The following is a 16,319-nucleotide window of genomic DNA, read 5'->3' as shown; positions in this document are numbered from 1 at the left end:
ATATCAGACCTCCGATCGTTGGGGTGGCCCATTCAATTCAATGGAACTTTTTGGAACATTCTGAGGAGCCGCATAATAATAGTGTGTGTTTATGTGTGTATATTTGTGTGTGTGTTGGCTATGTCTCTTGTGTGTCTAAGCTATATGCTATATGTCTTTTCTCTCTTTTCGTGCCAGCTTATATATATATGTATATATATTTAAAAAAAATACTATATCAATACTTTATAAATATATACTATATGGAAAATACAAAAATAAACTTTTTAACCCAAAGTCATATCTGTATCAGAAATGATCTTCCCCTTCATTTTAAATTTCATGAATTCTAATAGATATAAAGATACCTCAATAGATATTAATGTTTAGCCACATGTATAACACAATAGCCCACTATATCCACAACTATAGCTTTGTCTACAGGGACGACCACTACAACTTCTGCAACCACGATGACACCTGAACTCACAACTCATACAAGCCAAGGTAAGACAAGTATTTTATGAGTTTGAACTAAAACGTTAATGTTGAGGCGTTTGGTGATATTAATACTGTTCACATTGGGTTTTAGAAATAATTAATAGGCATGCCAACATGCCTTTTTTTCTCTTTTCGTGCCAGTTTATATATATATACTATATACATACAGTATACTATATTGAAAACACAAAAATATACTTTTAAACCCAAACTCATAACTGTATCAGACTTTATACTTTTCAAGATTTTAAAGAAAACTAATACAATTTCTCCCATAGACTTACATGGGAGAAATTTGATTAGTCTTTCTTTAATATCTTAAAAAGTATAAAGTTTAGAAAAATGAAAAATATGCACTGTAATAAGAAGTTAATGAATAACAATACAGGGCATTGAATGCACTGTAATAAAAGCCTTGGAATAACAATACAGAGCATTTCATGCACTGTTATAAGAAAAGTTGGAATAACAATACAGGGCATTTCATGCACTGTGATAAGAAGCCAAGGAATAACAATACAGGTAATTTCATGCACTATAATTATAGTTTTACTCGCGTTTTCATACTATATATACATTGGGCCTCATTCTCGAATGCTGTTGAGAAGAATTTAAGAAGGAATTTCTTTCTGAACTCCACTTCCAGTGGATTTAGGAAAACATTTGGCATTCATGAAAGTTTTCTCATCTGGGATTTGTTCTGAACTTCAGAAGACTTTCAGAACGCGAAATAGCAGTTGTAAATAGGCCAGAGTTTTCTCAAATGCGATTCGTCACAAAACCACAAGATGCCCCACTTGGCCGCTCCGTGTTAGAAGTGTTAAGAGCTGAATTTGTGAGAAATCGTTGGTGATTGCGTTCACATCAACTCTACAGACATCCTTGGTTTAAAATAATTATAATAATAATAAATACGAGAATATTTGTATCATTAACAATTACGTTTCACATTCATAGTCATGATTCTACGAGGCATCGTGATGTCCTAAAATAAATAAAAGGACTACACGAACACTGCAAATGTAAGTGAATAAAAAAATAAGCACTTAACTCAATCGCGTTGAATTAGCCATTGCGTAATACATCTACACATCTACATCCTGCAACAGTACCTCCACCTCTGCACTGGTGAAGTTAGTTCTGTGTTTACTCGACCGGAGCTCGCGTTCCGCTTTGACATGACTCGCTTTCGAGTTGCTTTCGGGTGGATTCGATTGATTCCGACTGCACACGTCACTACGGTTGCGTGCCCTTATAAGGAGCTGGCAGGACGTTTATGTATGCTAGTCCAAGTGTACGAGAACGCGCTTTCAATTTAAGAAAACTCGTCCGGGGGAGCACAGCTCAGAACACTTCTGCGGCGTAAGACCACATTTTCAGGCGTTCAAGAATCCGGCCGAGGTCTTTTTCTTACGTTGTTTTTCCGAAGTCCGTAAGAAACATTTCAGAAGAAACTTCAGAAAATGTTCGAGGCCCATTGTTTTCTAAGCATTTGAATGTGGACTATGTGTGATCTAAGGCATCGGTTCCCAAACTGGGGTACGCGTACCACCAGAGGTACGCAAAGTGGTTCAGGGGGTACACGGGGAGAAAATTTGATTTGCGTTTTCAAAGTTAAAAAGCCCATTACATTTTCAAACTGAGCTATATACATGAAATCTTAAATAGTCTGAATAGCCAAGTCGCATTGCCAAAAATACTCGTAGGTTAGTGACCATTAGCATAGGCACAACGGTTAGCTGCCTCGTCAGAATTTCACTTGCTGATGTAGGGAAGCGGGAGCTCGTTCCGATTGCTGCACGAACATGGACAAGTGGTTGAAAAGAGTTAATCCCCCGTCCAGAGAGACACCATCGGCTTCTACCAGTAGGCCTACAATCGAGGATGCACCTGCCGGTGACAGCAACCCAGGTTGCTCTTATGAGTCCTTGGATCAGGGTGCAAGCAGCAATACATTTGCTGCTAGCCAAGCTACTAGCATGGCCACTGACAGTGACGGTGAGTCTGATGCAGAGCTTCGACCAACTGACATGAGAATACACACAGATAGAGCAACTACATAATCAAAAAGACGCAAATGATGAGAACTACATTGCTTTGGGGTTCACTTGTATTGGTACTGGTTCATCTACTCGGCCACAGTGTGTTATATGTGCATAAGTATTCTCTCATAACTCGATGAAACCTTCACTTTTGTCCTCTTAATTCCCGTTAAAAAAACGCCAGTTTTTTATTTTTAAAGTGAGAATTTTTCGTTTCTAAATGTCTGCGCAAAAGTGAAGGTTTCATCGAGTTATGAGAGAATACTTTTGCACATATAACACACTGTGGCCGAGTAGATGAACCAGTACCTACATTTACATTTAGTCATTTAGCAGACGCTTTTGTCCAAAGCGACGTACAAGTGAGAGAACAGTCAAGCTAAGAGCAATAAAAAACATGGTGTAACAATAAATACTACTTTACATAAGAATTAGAAAAACGACCTAGAAAGGAAAAAGAAGTGCAGGAATGTAACTGCTGAAGTGCAAGTTAAGCGCTAGTCAAGGTGCCAGTTAGGAAGGGAGGTGCTCTCTGAAGAGTTGGGTCTTCAAAAGCTTCTTGAAGGTAGAGAGGGACGCCCCTGCTCTGGTAGTACTAGGCAGTTCGTTCCACCAACGTGGAACTACAAACTGAGAATAGTCTGGATTGCTTGCACAGACGGCAGTGCCAAACGACGCTCACTCGACGAGCGCAGCGTCCTGGGTGTAACATTTGCCCTTACAAGAGCATTTAGGTAGGTGGGAGCAGAACCAGCAAGCACTCTGTAGGCAAGCATAAGTGACTTGAACTTAATGCGAGCAGCTACCGGCAGCCAGTGGAGCTCAATGAGTAGCGGGGTGACGTGTGCCCTTTTCGGTTGGTTGAACACCAGACGCGCCGCCGCGTTCTGAATCATCTGTAGTGGTTTCACCACGCAAGCTGGCAGGCCCGTTAGGAGGGCGTTGCAGTACCAATACAAGTGAACCCCAAAGCAATGTAGTTCTCATCATTTAGGTCTTTTTGATGATGTAGTTTCTCTATCTGTGTGCTTTCTCATGTCAGTTGGTCGAAGCTCTGCATCAGACTCACCGTCACTGTCAGTGGCCATGCTAGTAGCTTGGCTAGCAAAAAATGTATTGCTGCTTGCACCCTGATCCAAGGACTCGTAAGAGCAACCTGGGTTGCTGTCACCGGCAGGTGCATCCTCGATTGTAGGCCTACTGGTAGAAGCCGATGGTGTCTCTCTGGACGGGGGATTAACTCTTTTCAACCACTTGTCCATGTTCGTGCAGTAATCGGAACGAACTCCCGCTTCCCTACACAGGGCATCAGCAAGTGAAATTCTGACGAGGGAGCTAACCGTTGTGCCTATGTTAACGGTCACTAACCTACCTGTAGCTATTTTTGGCAGTGTCATTATTTCGCTGAATATGGGTATACATGAGTATTTTTGGCAATGCGACTTGGCTATTCAGACTATTTAAGATTTCATGTATATAGCTCAGTTTGAAAATGTAATGGGCTTTTTTACTTTGAAAACGCAAATCAAATTTTCTTCCCGCGTACCCCCTGAACCACTTTGCGTACCCCTGGTGGTACGCGTACCCCAGTTTGGGAACCGATGGGATAGAGGAATGTAAAGGCAAATAAGGCTGACATAAAAGTGTAGGAATTGATGGGCAGAGTAATTGAAAGAAGACAGGATAGAAGAGTGAACAGGAGTGGCTATGGATAAAGAGATAAAGAGAGAGTGAAGAGGGAAAATATTGAAAGAAGGAGAGAAAAATGGAGTGAAGCAGAGAGATGGAGTGTGAGAGAAAGTAGACAGAGAGAAAGAGAAAGATGGAGAGATAGAGAGAAAAAGAAGTAGAGTATGGAAGGTGTCTTAATATTCCTAGTTATAAAGTTGAATGGAGAGGGACAGAGAGAAGAGGAGCCTTGGAACCTTGGCGCAGGTGTCAGTGAAGCACAGGTGCAAGCCAGTTTAATGACCCTATTATGATGTCATAATGGCCTAATGGGACAATTTTTATTAGTTTTTCTTTAATATCTTAAAAAGTGTAAAGTTCAGAAAAATGAAAAATACAAGACATACGCGAGAAAGAAGTCGGTAAGAAGAATAAGAAGAAGTATAAGAAACGAAGGAATAACAAAACAGGGCATTTCATGCACTGTAATTAAACGTTTGGGGCCACACAGACCAGACGACTTGATCCTGCTGCAGTCTGGTGAGATAGCGACTCGAACTTTCAAGATGGAATGGTATGACAGAAAGACATGGCTAAATGCTAGCACATCAAAACGAGCACTGTTCTGTTTCCCATGCCTTCTTTTTGGAATTGGTACTAATGCAGACTCAGTTTGGACAACGGATGGATTCAAAGACCTGAAGCATATGGCAGAAAGAACAGTGAAACACGAAAGCTGTAAAACCCATATCAATTGCGCCCTGAAATTGGGACTATTGGGGCAGGTCAACATCATGGCACAGCTAGATAGTGCATATCAGCGGAACATTTTATAGCACAACAAACAGACGGAGGAGAATCATTACGTCCTTGGGAAGCTAATACCGTGCATAAAGCTCTGTGGGAAGTGCGAACTTTGAGACGATGTTCAAGGGCGACACCAGGCTGAAAAGACACTACGATTCGGTGAGTCAAACTTTTTTTTTTTTGGAGCTGATGGATGTATGTTCATTTAGCAGCATGTTTTGTTGCTGTTATTTGTTTCAGTTGTGCCTTTTGCTTCATATTGTATGCCACACGTGTGCCACAAGCTTAATAAATTATGCAAGTTATTTGAGCTATGTGTCTGTCTAATCATTTTACTTTAATGCTGTATTACAGGCAACATCTTTGTGTCGCGCTGAGCGCTGTAGCATGTGAAATATATTTAAAATAGGATTTTAGCTCCCTGCTGGCACTCAAAATGCAGCCCATAGCATATCTTACTGGTTTATATAAGCCTACTGCTTATAATAATCAGCTACCTCTATTTTTGTGACGGTGACATGACGTCATACAAAATTGCCCCACCAGAAATTTCAGGCTAAAATGGCCACTGCAAGATAGCTAAACTAGGACTTAGTTATATAGTGCAACACCGTGGGTACCTGGTGTGCTGTGTCAGTGGCACAAACGCCATTCTCCGTATTAGAAGTCAGTGTATCACCAATGTTGCTTTAAAGCAAAGTCCCCCAGCGACTGTAAAGTCTCACTTTCAGACCTCACCCTAACTCTAGGTTTACTTTCTGTAATATTGGATGTATGTCTAATGTCCATTATGGTGTAGTTTTCCAAGTAACTGGATGCTGTGCAGATGTAACACAATGTGGTCACATTCAGTCATACCCTCGAATTTACATTCATGTGAGCGGTTTCCATTTCACAAATGGTGAGCGGTTTGTAAATGCACGTTTGTTAGTCTGTAAATAAATGTAAAAACATTTGTGAATCACATGACATTCGTATGTGAATCAGGAAATGCCTTTTTGAATCGTGTGACATTTAGTCCAGGAGACGGGGGCGTGGCGGCGGAGGTTAGTGAGAGTTTCAAGTGATAGAGGCAAAATATGCTTCCAGGGGACGGGGGCGTGGCAGCGGCGGTGACAAAAATGAACATGTTGCCCCTTTTTTCCAGGGCAGAGCAACTGCCCTTCAAAATTCCTGGGCACGTCCCTGAAAACAGGTATCTCTCACACAAACTCAAAAGTCCAATACCAAACACAAAATGTTGTTGGTTCCCCTCTTCATTCAGGGTCTTCGTCCTTTTAAACAATATACAAACTTCAGGTCACTTTCCTGTGTCGGTTTCCAGTTGGCCCGTCCAGCTCCTTTCAGCCTTGGGGCTATCCTTCCCCCTTCCAGTTGTGCTTCACCAGGTACTTCACCTGCACATCAGGTACTCTAGATGCTTTCCCACCACATGCACACCACTCTTAAAAGTGGTCCTAAAAGAGCCCTTTCGATTAGGTGCCTTAAGCACCTACACTTGGGTGGGTCCTGTTGCCTTCTTGGAAATGTAGTGTTTTGAATGGGGGCCATCTTGTGGTGTGGCAGCCAGTCCTCCAAGGGAATGCCCCACCCCTCTACTAGCTGGCCCATCGTGATGCCACACTAGTTATACAGTTGAATGGAGAGGGACAGAGAGATAAGGTGCCTTGGAACCTTGCCGCAGGTGTCAGTGAAGTACAGGTGCAAGCCAGTTTAATGACCCTAATGACCAGTTTAATGACCCTAATGACCAGTTTAATGACCCTGTAATGACCCTAACCCTAATGAATCCATTATGGTGTAGTAGTCCAAGTAACTGGACACTGTGCAGATGTAACACAATGTGGTCAAATTCAGTCATACCCTCGAATTTGCATTCATGTGATTGGCTAAAATTGTAAGAGACATCTAATAGGCTGTAGAGAATGCCCTTTTGAAAAAACTGCATTTTCGCAAATGGTGAGCGATTTGTAAATGCACGTTTGTTAGTCTGTAAATAAATGTAAAAACATTTGTGAATCACATGACATTCATATGTGAATCAGGAAATGCCTTTTTGAATCGTGTGACACTTATTTGGGAATCACGTGATATTTATTTTTGAATATTGAAACTATTCTACCTCCATACCACCACTATTTCCTATGCCAATGAAAGTTGGTGATTTAATTTGCCCTGACTTCAGCAATGCTAGGATGCTTAATGGTCTCATCTACACTAAAGACAAATAAAAAAACAGAAATGTTAAAAGCACTGAAAAATCCCAATTAAAAGCGAGTTTCTCGATTCTGGTGAAAGCTTGTTGATGTTTGAGTGCTCATATAGGGGATTTGTGAGCACCTCACCTTCAGTATATGCCTATGATAGACGCAACATTTTTTATTTACATGAGAAACTATTATGTATGTATTTATTTCTAGGTGCTTCGCAAATCAGGGTGGTCAATGGGGACAGCAGCTGCTCTGGAAGAGTTGAGATCTACCATAATGGTGAATGGGGAACTGTTTGTGATGATTCCTGGGACATGAATGATGCTGAAGTGGTGTGCAGGCAGCTGGGGTGTGGAAAAGCAGTCCGTGCCCCTCAAAAAGCCTACTTTGGTCAGGGAAGTGGGAAGATCTGGCTGGATGATGTTGGATGCTCTGGTGCTGAGAGCTCTATCACACAGTGCTCACACAGAGGATTTGGAATTCATAATTGTGCTCACAGTGAAGATGCAGGAGTAGTTTGTTCAGGTATGGCACATACACTGTTTACTGTATACACAAACATAGTTTAACCCTACTTTGTGATGCATTGTTAATATGACCAGTGAAAACAGTTGAACCCCATTTCACAGTATTTTTTCAATATAACCATTGTTCAGAGTAGGTGGCCATGATTGTATAAGATATCATGTATAATGTTCATATTTGCATTTCTTCAAATTGCAGTTGATTCCAGCATCCAGCTTGCCAATAGCAGTGGTTACTGCTCTGGAAGAGTTGAGATCTACCATAATGGTACATGGGGAACCGTTTGTGATGATCTCTGGGACATGAATGATGCTGAAGTGGTGTGCAGGCAGCTGGGGTGTGGAAAAGCAGTCCTTGTCCCTCCACAAGCCTACTTTGGTCAGGGAGGTGGGAAGATCTGGCTGGATAATGTCCAGTGCACTGGTAACGAGAGCTCTATCACACAGTGCTCACACAATGGATTTGGAATTCATGATTGTTTTTCCCGTGAAGATGCAGGAGTAGTTTGTGTAGGTGGGTAACAACTATGTCTGATTTATACTAGTTAGTTTATAATAGATGGATGAATATTGATTTATCAGACCATACTGTATATGAACCAAGAATACCTTATCTGTCTCATTCCTGGTATTGCTGTTAATCTCCCTTACAGGGAATATGAAGACGCCAACACTTGTCCTCCTTACTACAAACACAGCTCTTTTACCTGGGGAGTCGGCAGAGTTCAGATGTGCCATTACATCACATAGACCGATGACTGCAAACTTCCGACTATATAGAAATGGAAGATATATGCAGACCAAGACAGCAGACCAGAAGATGGTGACTTTCAATCTTTCTACCCTGGCTGCCTCAGACAAGGGCAGCTACACCTGTGATTACTATTACCAGGGGGAACTCAATGTCAGCTCCTCCAAGAGCAATGCGATCACAATTACAATTGGTAAGTGCATGCAAAATGATACTTCATGTATATATTCCAGCACATGATTATTGTCTTATAATACAATATTGATGGTTTGATGGGGATTCGCTGCATGCTCTGCCAAAGTCTTCCTCAAGTTGCTTGCACAGGTTGGAGTCTCACTGCTCAGGGCCGTGCACAGACATTTTGGGGTGCCGCTGTTCAAGCTAAAATAGGGCGTCTCTCGCACAGACAGTTATTTATAAAAAAAATAAAGTAGCCTACAGGAACACACCGAATTAATAAATATTCTAGAATATGCATTTGCTGAAGGAAATACCAGTGCATGCAATGCAAAAGTCAAGAATTTGAAATAAATACTAGAAAAAAGGAAATAAGATTGAAGGGAGGAAAGAGGACTGTAAAGTCAAAGAAGGCTGACAAAAAAGTTGAAAAAAGAGAAGGAATTGATGGACAGAGTAATTGAAAGAAGAAAGGATAGAAGAGTGAACAGGAGTGGCTATGGATAATGAGATAAAGAGAGAGTGAAGAGGGGAAATATTGAAAGAAGGAGAAAAAATTGAGTGAAGCAGAGAGATGGAGTGTGAGAGAAAGTAGACTGCGAGGGATAGAGAGAAAGATGGAGAGATGGAGAGAAAAAAAGAGTATGGGGTCATTCCACGCCAAACGGGACAATGGCTCCCACTCGACTGTCTCAGATTTGGCTGAAAAAAATCAAGGTTGTTCATACACTTCTTAATAGGTATAGTCCAAAATATTAACTCTCTACTTCCAATAGTTTTGTCACAAAAAGATGTTTTGGGGGGGGGGGGGGGGGGGGGGGTGCCTGTACTTAAGACGCTTTTTTAGCAGCGTTTTCTGAAGAGCCATTTTTAAATTGCTATTACTAGAAAAGTATTTAAGCTAGCTCCTTCAAACTTTCTAGGCCTATAATCTGATACCATTACTTGAAGAGTATAGATTTCCAAGGGTGTGGCTTGGGAATATCATAGTATTTGGGGTGCTTGAAATTGCGCGAAAATTGTACTCTTAGCTTTGTTGCAGCATCTTTGAAGGTGTGTGGAAAGCTCAATGTTAAAGCTATTTCCAAAAATTATTTTGAGAAAATTAGGCAGAATACCATCATATATTTTTGATATGTTAAGAACAAATATGTAATCTTTCCTAAACAATTAGTTTCATGTTGATAAATGCTGTCATTCTTTTGCTATAGCATGCCAAAAGTTGCACAAAATGTGTTTTCATCCATTTTCAAGCTTTAACATCTTCCAGACCATTTATCACATAGGGACAGTTTTTAATACAATATGCAGAGCATACATAGGTAGGTATGTGTGTAATATCAATTATCTAGCTTTAACATTGAGCTTTCCACAGGTCTTTAAAGATGCTGCAACAGAACGTAGTGTAACATTTCCGCGCAAATCCAAGCACCCCGAATATTATGATATACCCAAGCCAAACCCTTGAAAGTCCATATTCCAATATCCCTCTGAATGTTTGGGTGGCCCATTCAAATCAACAGAACTTTTTGGAACATTCTGAGGAGCCGTATAATAATGTGTGTAAGTGTGTGTGTGTGTTGGCTATGTCTTTTGTGTGTCTAAGCTATATGATATATGTCCTTTCTCTCTTACAGTATATATATATATACATAAAATATTACTATAAATACTTTATAGATATATACTATATGGAAAACACAAAAATAAACTTAACTGTATGATCTTCCCCTTGATTTTAACAGTGACAGTGAGGAGCAAGCAGATTGTGAGAGTGGAGTTCCAAGTTAACTCCAGCCTGCCCCTTAGTGATGCTGAATTTCAGGAGAGGCTCATGGATCAGGTGACCCACTGCACAGCCTCAACCATCAGCTCACACAAACACTCAAAGACAGAGACACCATCAACATACAAAACCTATGACAACACAGTACATTACATTACATACATACATACATACATACATACATACATACATACATACATACACACACACACACACACAAACATACACACACACACACACATACACATACACACAGAGACACACACACACACACACACACACACACACACACATACATACACAATAAAAGGTTTGGATTTTTTAATGAAATGGCGCTGCTGAAAACTCAACTTTGATTCATTTAATTGAGATGTTATGAGTCTGATAATCTCCTGATACATGATCACTGAACATAGTCATTGTATGACAGCCATACTGGTTACTTATTGACCACAGAGGTATGCAAGGCTCTTCCATTTCATTTGGGGTTTATTGTGCAGTAATGTAAAGCTGTTTATGCGCTGTATGTACTCAGTACATGCTGTCCTCTCTGCTGAGTCCACCGTAGAGATACTGTATAGATGCTTTACATTTGTATTTCATCTTATGGAAATGGAGGGTTGATCAGAGTGCTCTACTCCTCAGATCAGAAGGAAACTGCAGGAGAAGGGGCTGCCGGCGGACGCTAAACTGACCTGGAAAAAGCAGCCTGATGGACAGATTTTCCACAAGAAGAATGAGAAGAAGGAGAAAAAAGAGAGGAAGAGGAAGAGCAAAGATGAGTTTTGAAGCTCAATAAATCTCAGAGAGCAGGAGAGTGAGAGAGATGAGAGAGGAGAGGAGAAACTGTATATATTGAAATGCGACTTAATTCTTGTGTGGCCTTAATAAGATTTATTTTGGTTTGCATGGATCAGCATATGTTTTACTGTTGACAGAGTTTTTAGGTGACAATAAGGATGGGTAGAATCAGATTTGCTGTGCGGGGAATGGGCAAAGCAGCAAGGAGAAATAAAGAAAGAAATACTGCTGATGGTTGTAGACCTAATAGCTGCCTGGTGTGATTTCTATATTCATCACTTGTACTCATTATATTGTATGCACAAAGAATGCTTTGGTTTTGCTGTGAGAATGCCAAGGAGCAATGTGTAGTGGAAAACAGGGGTGTGTGCCAGAAGATGAAGTCTAAACATGTCTATCACTTTTGAACTGCCCATAATATTTGTGAAAATACAGAAAGCTTTTTTAAAACATGTGTTTAGATTTAATGCCTGCTAAATGCAATGGATTAACCACTGTACACCCATATGCTTTCATTGTTTGTGTGAATAAAACTGATCAGTTTCACTTGTGAATGTTTGTTATTTCATTATTGGTTGTATTTAGTTGTTCTGTTGATGTTGATGAAGGACTATCGACTAGGACTGAAAATTGTAGCAGATGAGATTAGGGTCAGATCTTTGAATTACTCAAACTCTCTCCAGGTTATAAAAAAGGTCTGCTGTGGAGAATGTATTGTCCAGTGGCGGCTCCTGAAAAAATGTATGTATGAAGTAACATAGCTTAACAGGACACATGATATGTCCAGTAACAACATAAAGAAGGGGGCAACATATAAATCAAAACCAACAATATGTATTGACTGATCTTGAAAGTATTGGCATACAAAAGCAAAATAAGTCATCACATAGAAAATAACTCAGTGTAAGTGCAAGAAGCGAACATTCACACTGTGAAACCTATGGAAAGTGACAGTGGTATATAGAAATACAGAACGCGAGACTTCCAGGCGAACGTTCAAGATGGCGACATAGACCTAATAACTCTCCTGATAAAGTAAAAGAAAAACCCACTAAAACACGATACTTTTGTACATGCAAGACAATATAATAACTTAGTATGAGTGGGGCTAAAGACAAGAAAGGTTCGGGGAAATCTAAAACCGACGAAGACACGAGAGAGAGGAAAAACACAACGGAAAATATGGCTAGCATGGAGAGAGTGAAATCTACTCAAGAAGAGCTTACCACTGCGAAAGCTATTCAAAACCTGAGTAAGAACATACAAGAGTTGAAATGTGAACTTAAGCAGGAATTACTGGATTTTAAGAATGACTTCAGAAATATATGAAACAAGAATTTAACAACTTCAAGACGGAGATGAATCAGAAGTTACAGAATATCTCTGGTGATGTCTGTAATCAAGACGCAAGGCTAACTGAGGCAGAACAACGGGTGGAGGAACTAGAGACGGCTAACACTGAGCTAAGAGATAGTCTGCTCTACTCTCTTAAACAACAGAGAACTTTTCAGGCTAAGATAACGGACCTTGAGGGACACTCGCGTCGTAATAACATTTGCATATACGGCATTAAAGAAGGCAAAGAAGGACCGTCAATGCTAACATTCATTAACGACTTTCTGAAGACCAAACTAATGCTTGACGGCAGCATGGATTTGCAAATTCAAAGAGCACACCGATCACTCGGTCCTAAGCCCAAAGACGAGGCCGTCTCAAGATCCATTCTGGTTAATTTCCAGAGATTTGACATCAAGGACAAGATACTCAAAACTGCCTGGACAAAGAAAATGACTTATGACGGTAAAATGGTTATGTTCGCACACGACTTCCCTGCCGAGGTAAACAGCAGACTGAAAGAATACAAAGACATCAGGAAAATCCTCAAAGAGAAACAAATTCGCTTCCAGACACCATATCCTGCTAAAATGAAGATTTACTGGGATAACGGAGCCTGTGTCTACAACAACGCAACTAAAGCAGCGGAGGACATGATCAAGAGGGGCTATCCAGTGGACCTGCCACAGACGAATGTTATGGACTGGGAACAGAAACTCACACGGGGCGTCCATTGGAATACTGAAGGAGATCTTGCCGAACGAGTCCGGGGAGGCTCAGTGAATTCCAATGGCAGTAGGATAAGCACTAACCTAACGTGATTGTTTGACTCTCACAACCATCCTGTGGTAGGTTATTTTGATTTTGGTATTTAAACTGTCCACTCGACAAAGAATATTTTCCTTTCTAAATTTCAGATTTGTTTTTAATTTTCTTTTATTATTAGTATCATTATTTTTCATTTTTATTTCGATCCCCGTACAATACAAAGAAACCGTTTTTTTCTTATCAGGAAGAGAACCAATATGACTTTGTTGCTCAAGGGAAAAGGAACTTTGCTTCTAGCGAAGAGGGAGCCCCTACAGGATGTAGGGCTATTACTCCATGACTACTTGAATGAACAATATGAGAGGTTGATAGGGTATAGTAACACCCTGAGATTGGAAGTCAATGTTGCACTCGTTCTAGAGGTGCCTTTTGGTTATATCTGTTGTTATTGTGTTTGTTTTGTCGGCATATTCGATCTTAATTGTGATGATGGGCTATAGCAGCTTTAGAGCAGCTTCTTGGAATGTGAATGGTTTAAATAACCCAGTTAAGAGGAGTAAAGTAATGGCTAAGATAAAGAAGGGGAAAAATCATTTTTTTACAGGAAACTCATTTATCTCAAAGTGAGCATGAAAAACTAAGGAAGTTTGGGTACAGGAACATATTTTATAGTTTGTTTAAAAAAGGCCACAAAAGAGGTGTTGCGATATTATTACATAACTCCATACATTTTGAATTAGTCAAAGAAATAAGGGACAGTGAAGGCAGATATATTCTAGTGCAAGGTAAAATAGAAGATCAAATGACTACCCTTCTTTCAGTTTATCTTCCTCCACAGAGTGACCCAAAACTTTTCAAGAAAGTTCTGGAGCTTATCGCTTCAGAATCACAAGGTACATTAATCTGTGCAAGAGATTTTTTTTTTTTTTTTTTTAACCTCTTTTTATTTCCTTTTATCAAATGCAGTCATACAGTACATCACATCATTACATGAAATTAAGTGCTACGGGTACAAGTCTTAGGCTAGTGGGGTTAACAGTCCATGGATGTCTTGGGCCCAAACCATCAGGATCAAGGCTTATCAGGATTGAGTTACACATTAACATTGTCCACAAACACAATACATCACACATGACATTACATTAATAAAGTATTCTGAAAGAGAAACGCCTGCAAAAGTCCACTGCTTAAATGGAAAAACAAAGACAAAAGAAATATATATCAGTATGTATATTCTACTTATCATATCAAATGGAAGTGTATAGCAATGGGAGACCAGTTGTTTATGAATGCCTCTATTTTAAGTTGTAATAGTGCAGTCAAGTGTTCCATCCTGTACATATCTTGGATTCTATCCCTCCATTGGGTTATTGTGGGGGGCTGTGGCTTCAGCCAGCAAGATGTTATTACCTTATTTGCTATTAGAAGAAGGGCTCTCAGAAGTTTTGTTTGGCTATTTTCTTCAAGGTTATCAGGCAATATCCCTAAAATGAAGTGTGATGGTTCTAACGGTATGTCAATAAATAAACATGTTTTTATTTCCCTTTCTATTTTCTTCCAGTATTCTGATAACTTTGGACAGTCCCAAAATATATGTGTGTGGTCTCCCACCTTGCCACAACCAGTGCAGGAGATTTTAACACGGTAATAAATAGATTGGATACATCAAACAATAAAAGGATGATATCACCTCAAACTAAAATACTGAGAAGGGGTCTGGAGGAGATTGGCTTACTGGACGTGTGGAGAGACCTACACCCAACGGAGAAAACCTACACATACTTTTCTGCGCCCCACACAGAGTACTCGAGAATAGATTTTTTCTTTATCTTTAGGAATGATAGACATAGGATTCAGTCCTGCGATATTGGAACTAGGGATATATCAGATCATTCTCCATTATACCTGACATTGTGTTTAGACAGTAGACCCAAGAAAACAAACTGGAGACTCAATACAAGCCTTCTTAATAAGGAGACGGTGGTACAGCAGGTAAAAGCTGAAATACAGGACTTTCTCAGAATAAATGATAATGGGGAAGTAAACCCAAATATTCTCTGGGACACTTTAAAGGCAGTTGTCAGGGGCAAACTGATATCTCTTAGCGCAGCTATGAAGAAGGCAAAAGAAAATAGACTTAATCAACTTGAAAAAAAACTGGGTGAACTAGAAAAAAGGCACAGTGAGAATCAGAGCGAACAGATAATGTGTGAAATTAAAGAAATCAGAAATCATATATCAAATTGCTATAAAGACGAGTTAGACGAAAAATATAAATACTTAAAACAATCATATTATGAAGTAGGTCCCAGAGCTACAAAGTGTTTGGCAAAGAGAATACGGAAAAAACAGATTTCACAATCAGTCTATAAAATTTTGGACACAGGAACAGGACAAACGTATAACAATTTGGATGAAATTGATGCTGCATTCCAAACATACTACAGGAAGCTGTACTCCCAAACAAAACAAGATTGTAAAGAGAATATAAAAACATTTTTAAACTCATTGGACCTGCCCTCAATCGGTGACAATCAAAATGGCTGTTTAACCTCAGTGATCTCAAGGAAAGAACTAGAGGATGCGTTGCATAAATTAAAAAAATAATAAAACCCCAGGGACCGACGGCCTGCCCACGGAATGGTACAAAACATTTGGAGAACACCTGATTCCAGTTCTCTTAAGATCTTTCAACTGGACTCTTGAGGAAGGCTCGATCCCCCCTTCATGGAATGAGTCAATTATTTCTGTCATCCCAAAAGAGGGAAAGGATAAAATGTTGTGTAGCTCCTACAGGCAAATCTCAATTCTAAATCAGGATTATAAACTTTATTCATCTATTATATCGAAGAGATTAGATTCCTCCGGCTCTACTTCCTGAGGAGGCTGAGGTCTTTCAATGTCTGCAACAAACTCCTGCGCATGTTTTACCAGTCTGTTGTTGCCAGTGTCCTTTTTTATGCTGTGGTG

At 40.0% G+C, this 16,319-nt stretch overlaps 1 protein-coding gene and 1 pseudogene across 1 annotated transcript; both read left to right on the top strand.

Annotated features, from left to right (window-relative positions):
• Positions 1-427: 427 nt before the first annotated feature.
• Positions 428-11,541, top strand: LOC122133729. The gene is made up of 3 exons (XM_042710429.1): positions 428-486; positions 10,411-10,502; positions 11,091-11,541. Exons 1-3 carry the CDS (start codon positions 453-455, stop codon positions 11,232-11,234), a joined length of 270 nt encoding a protein of 89 aa, XP_042566363.1. The 5' UTR covers positions 428-452; the 3' UTR covers positions 11,235-11,541.
• A 1,510-nt stretch (positions 11,542-13,051) lies between these two features.
• Positions 13,052-16,319, top strand: part of LOC122133764 — a 28,391-nt pseudogene continuing 25,123 nt past the window's right edge.

Source organism: Clupea harengus, chromosome 18 (assembly GCF_900700415.2).
Source record: "Clupea harengus chromosome 18, Ch_v2.0.2, whole genome shotgun sequence".
Classification (NCBI taxonomy): domain Eukaryota; kingdom Metazoa; phylum Chordata; class Actinopteri; order Clupeiformes; family Clupeidae; genus Clupea; species Clupea harengus.
This window is presented reverse-complemented; position numbering and strand designations above follow the sequence as displayed.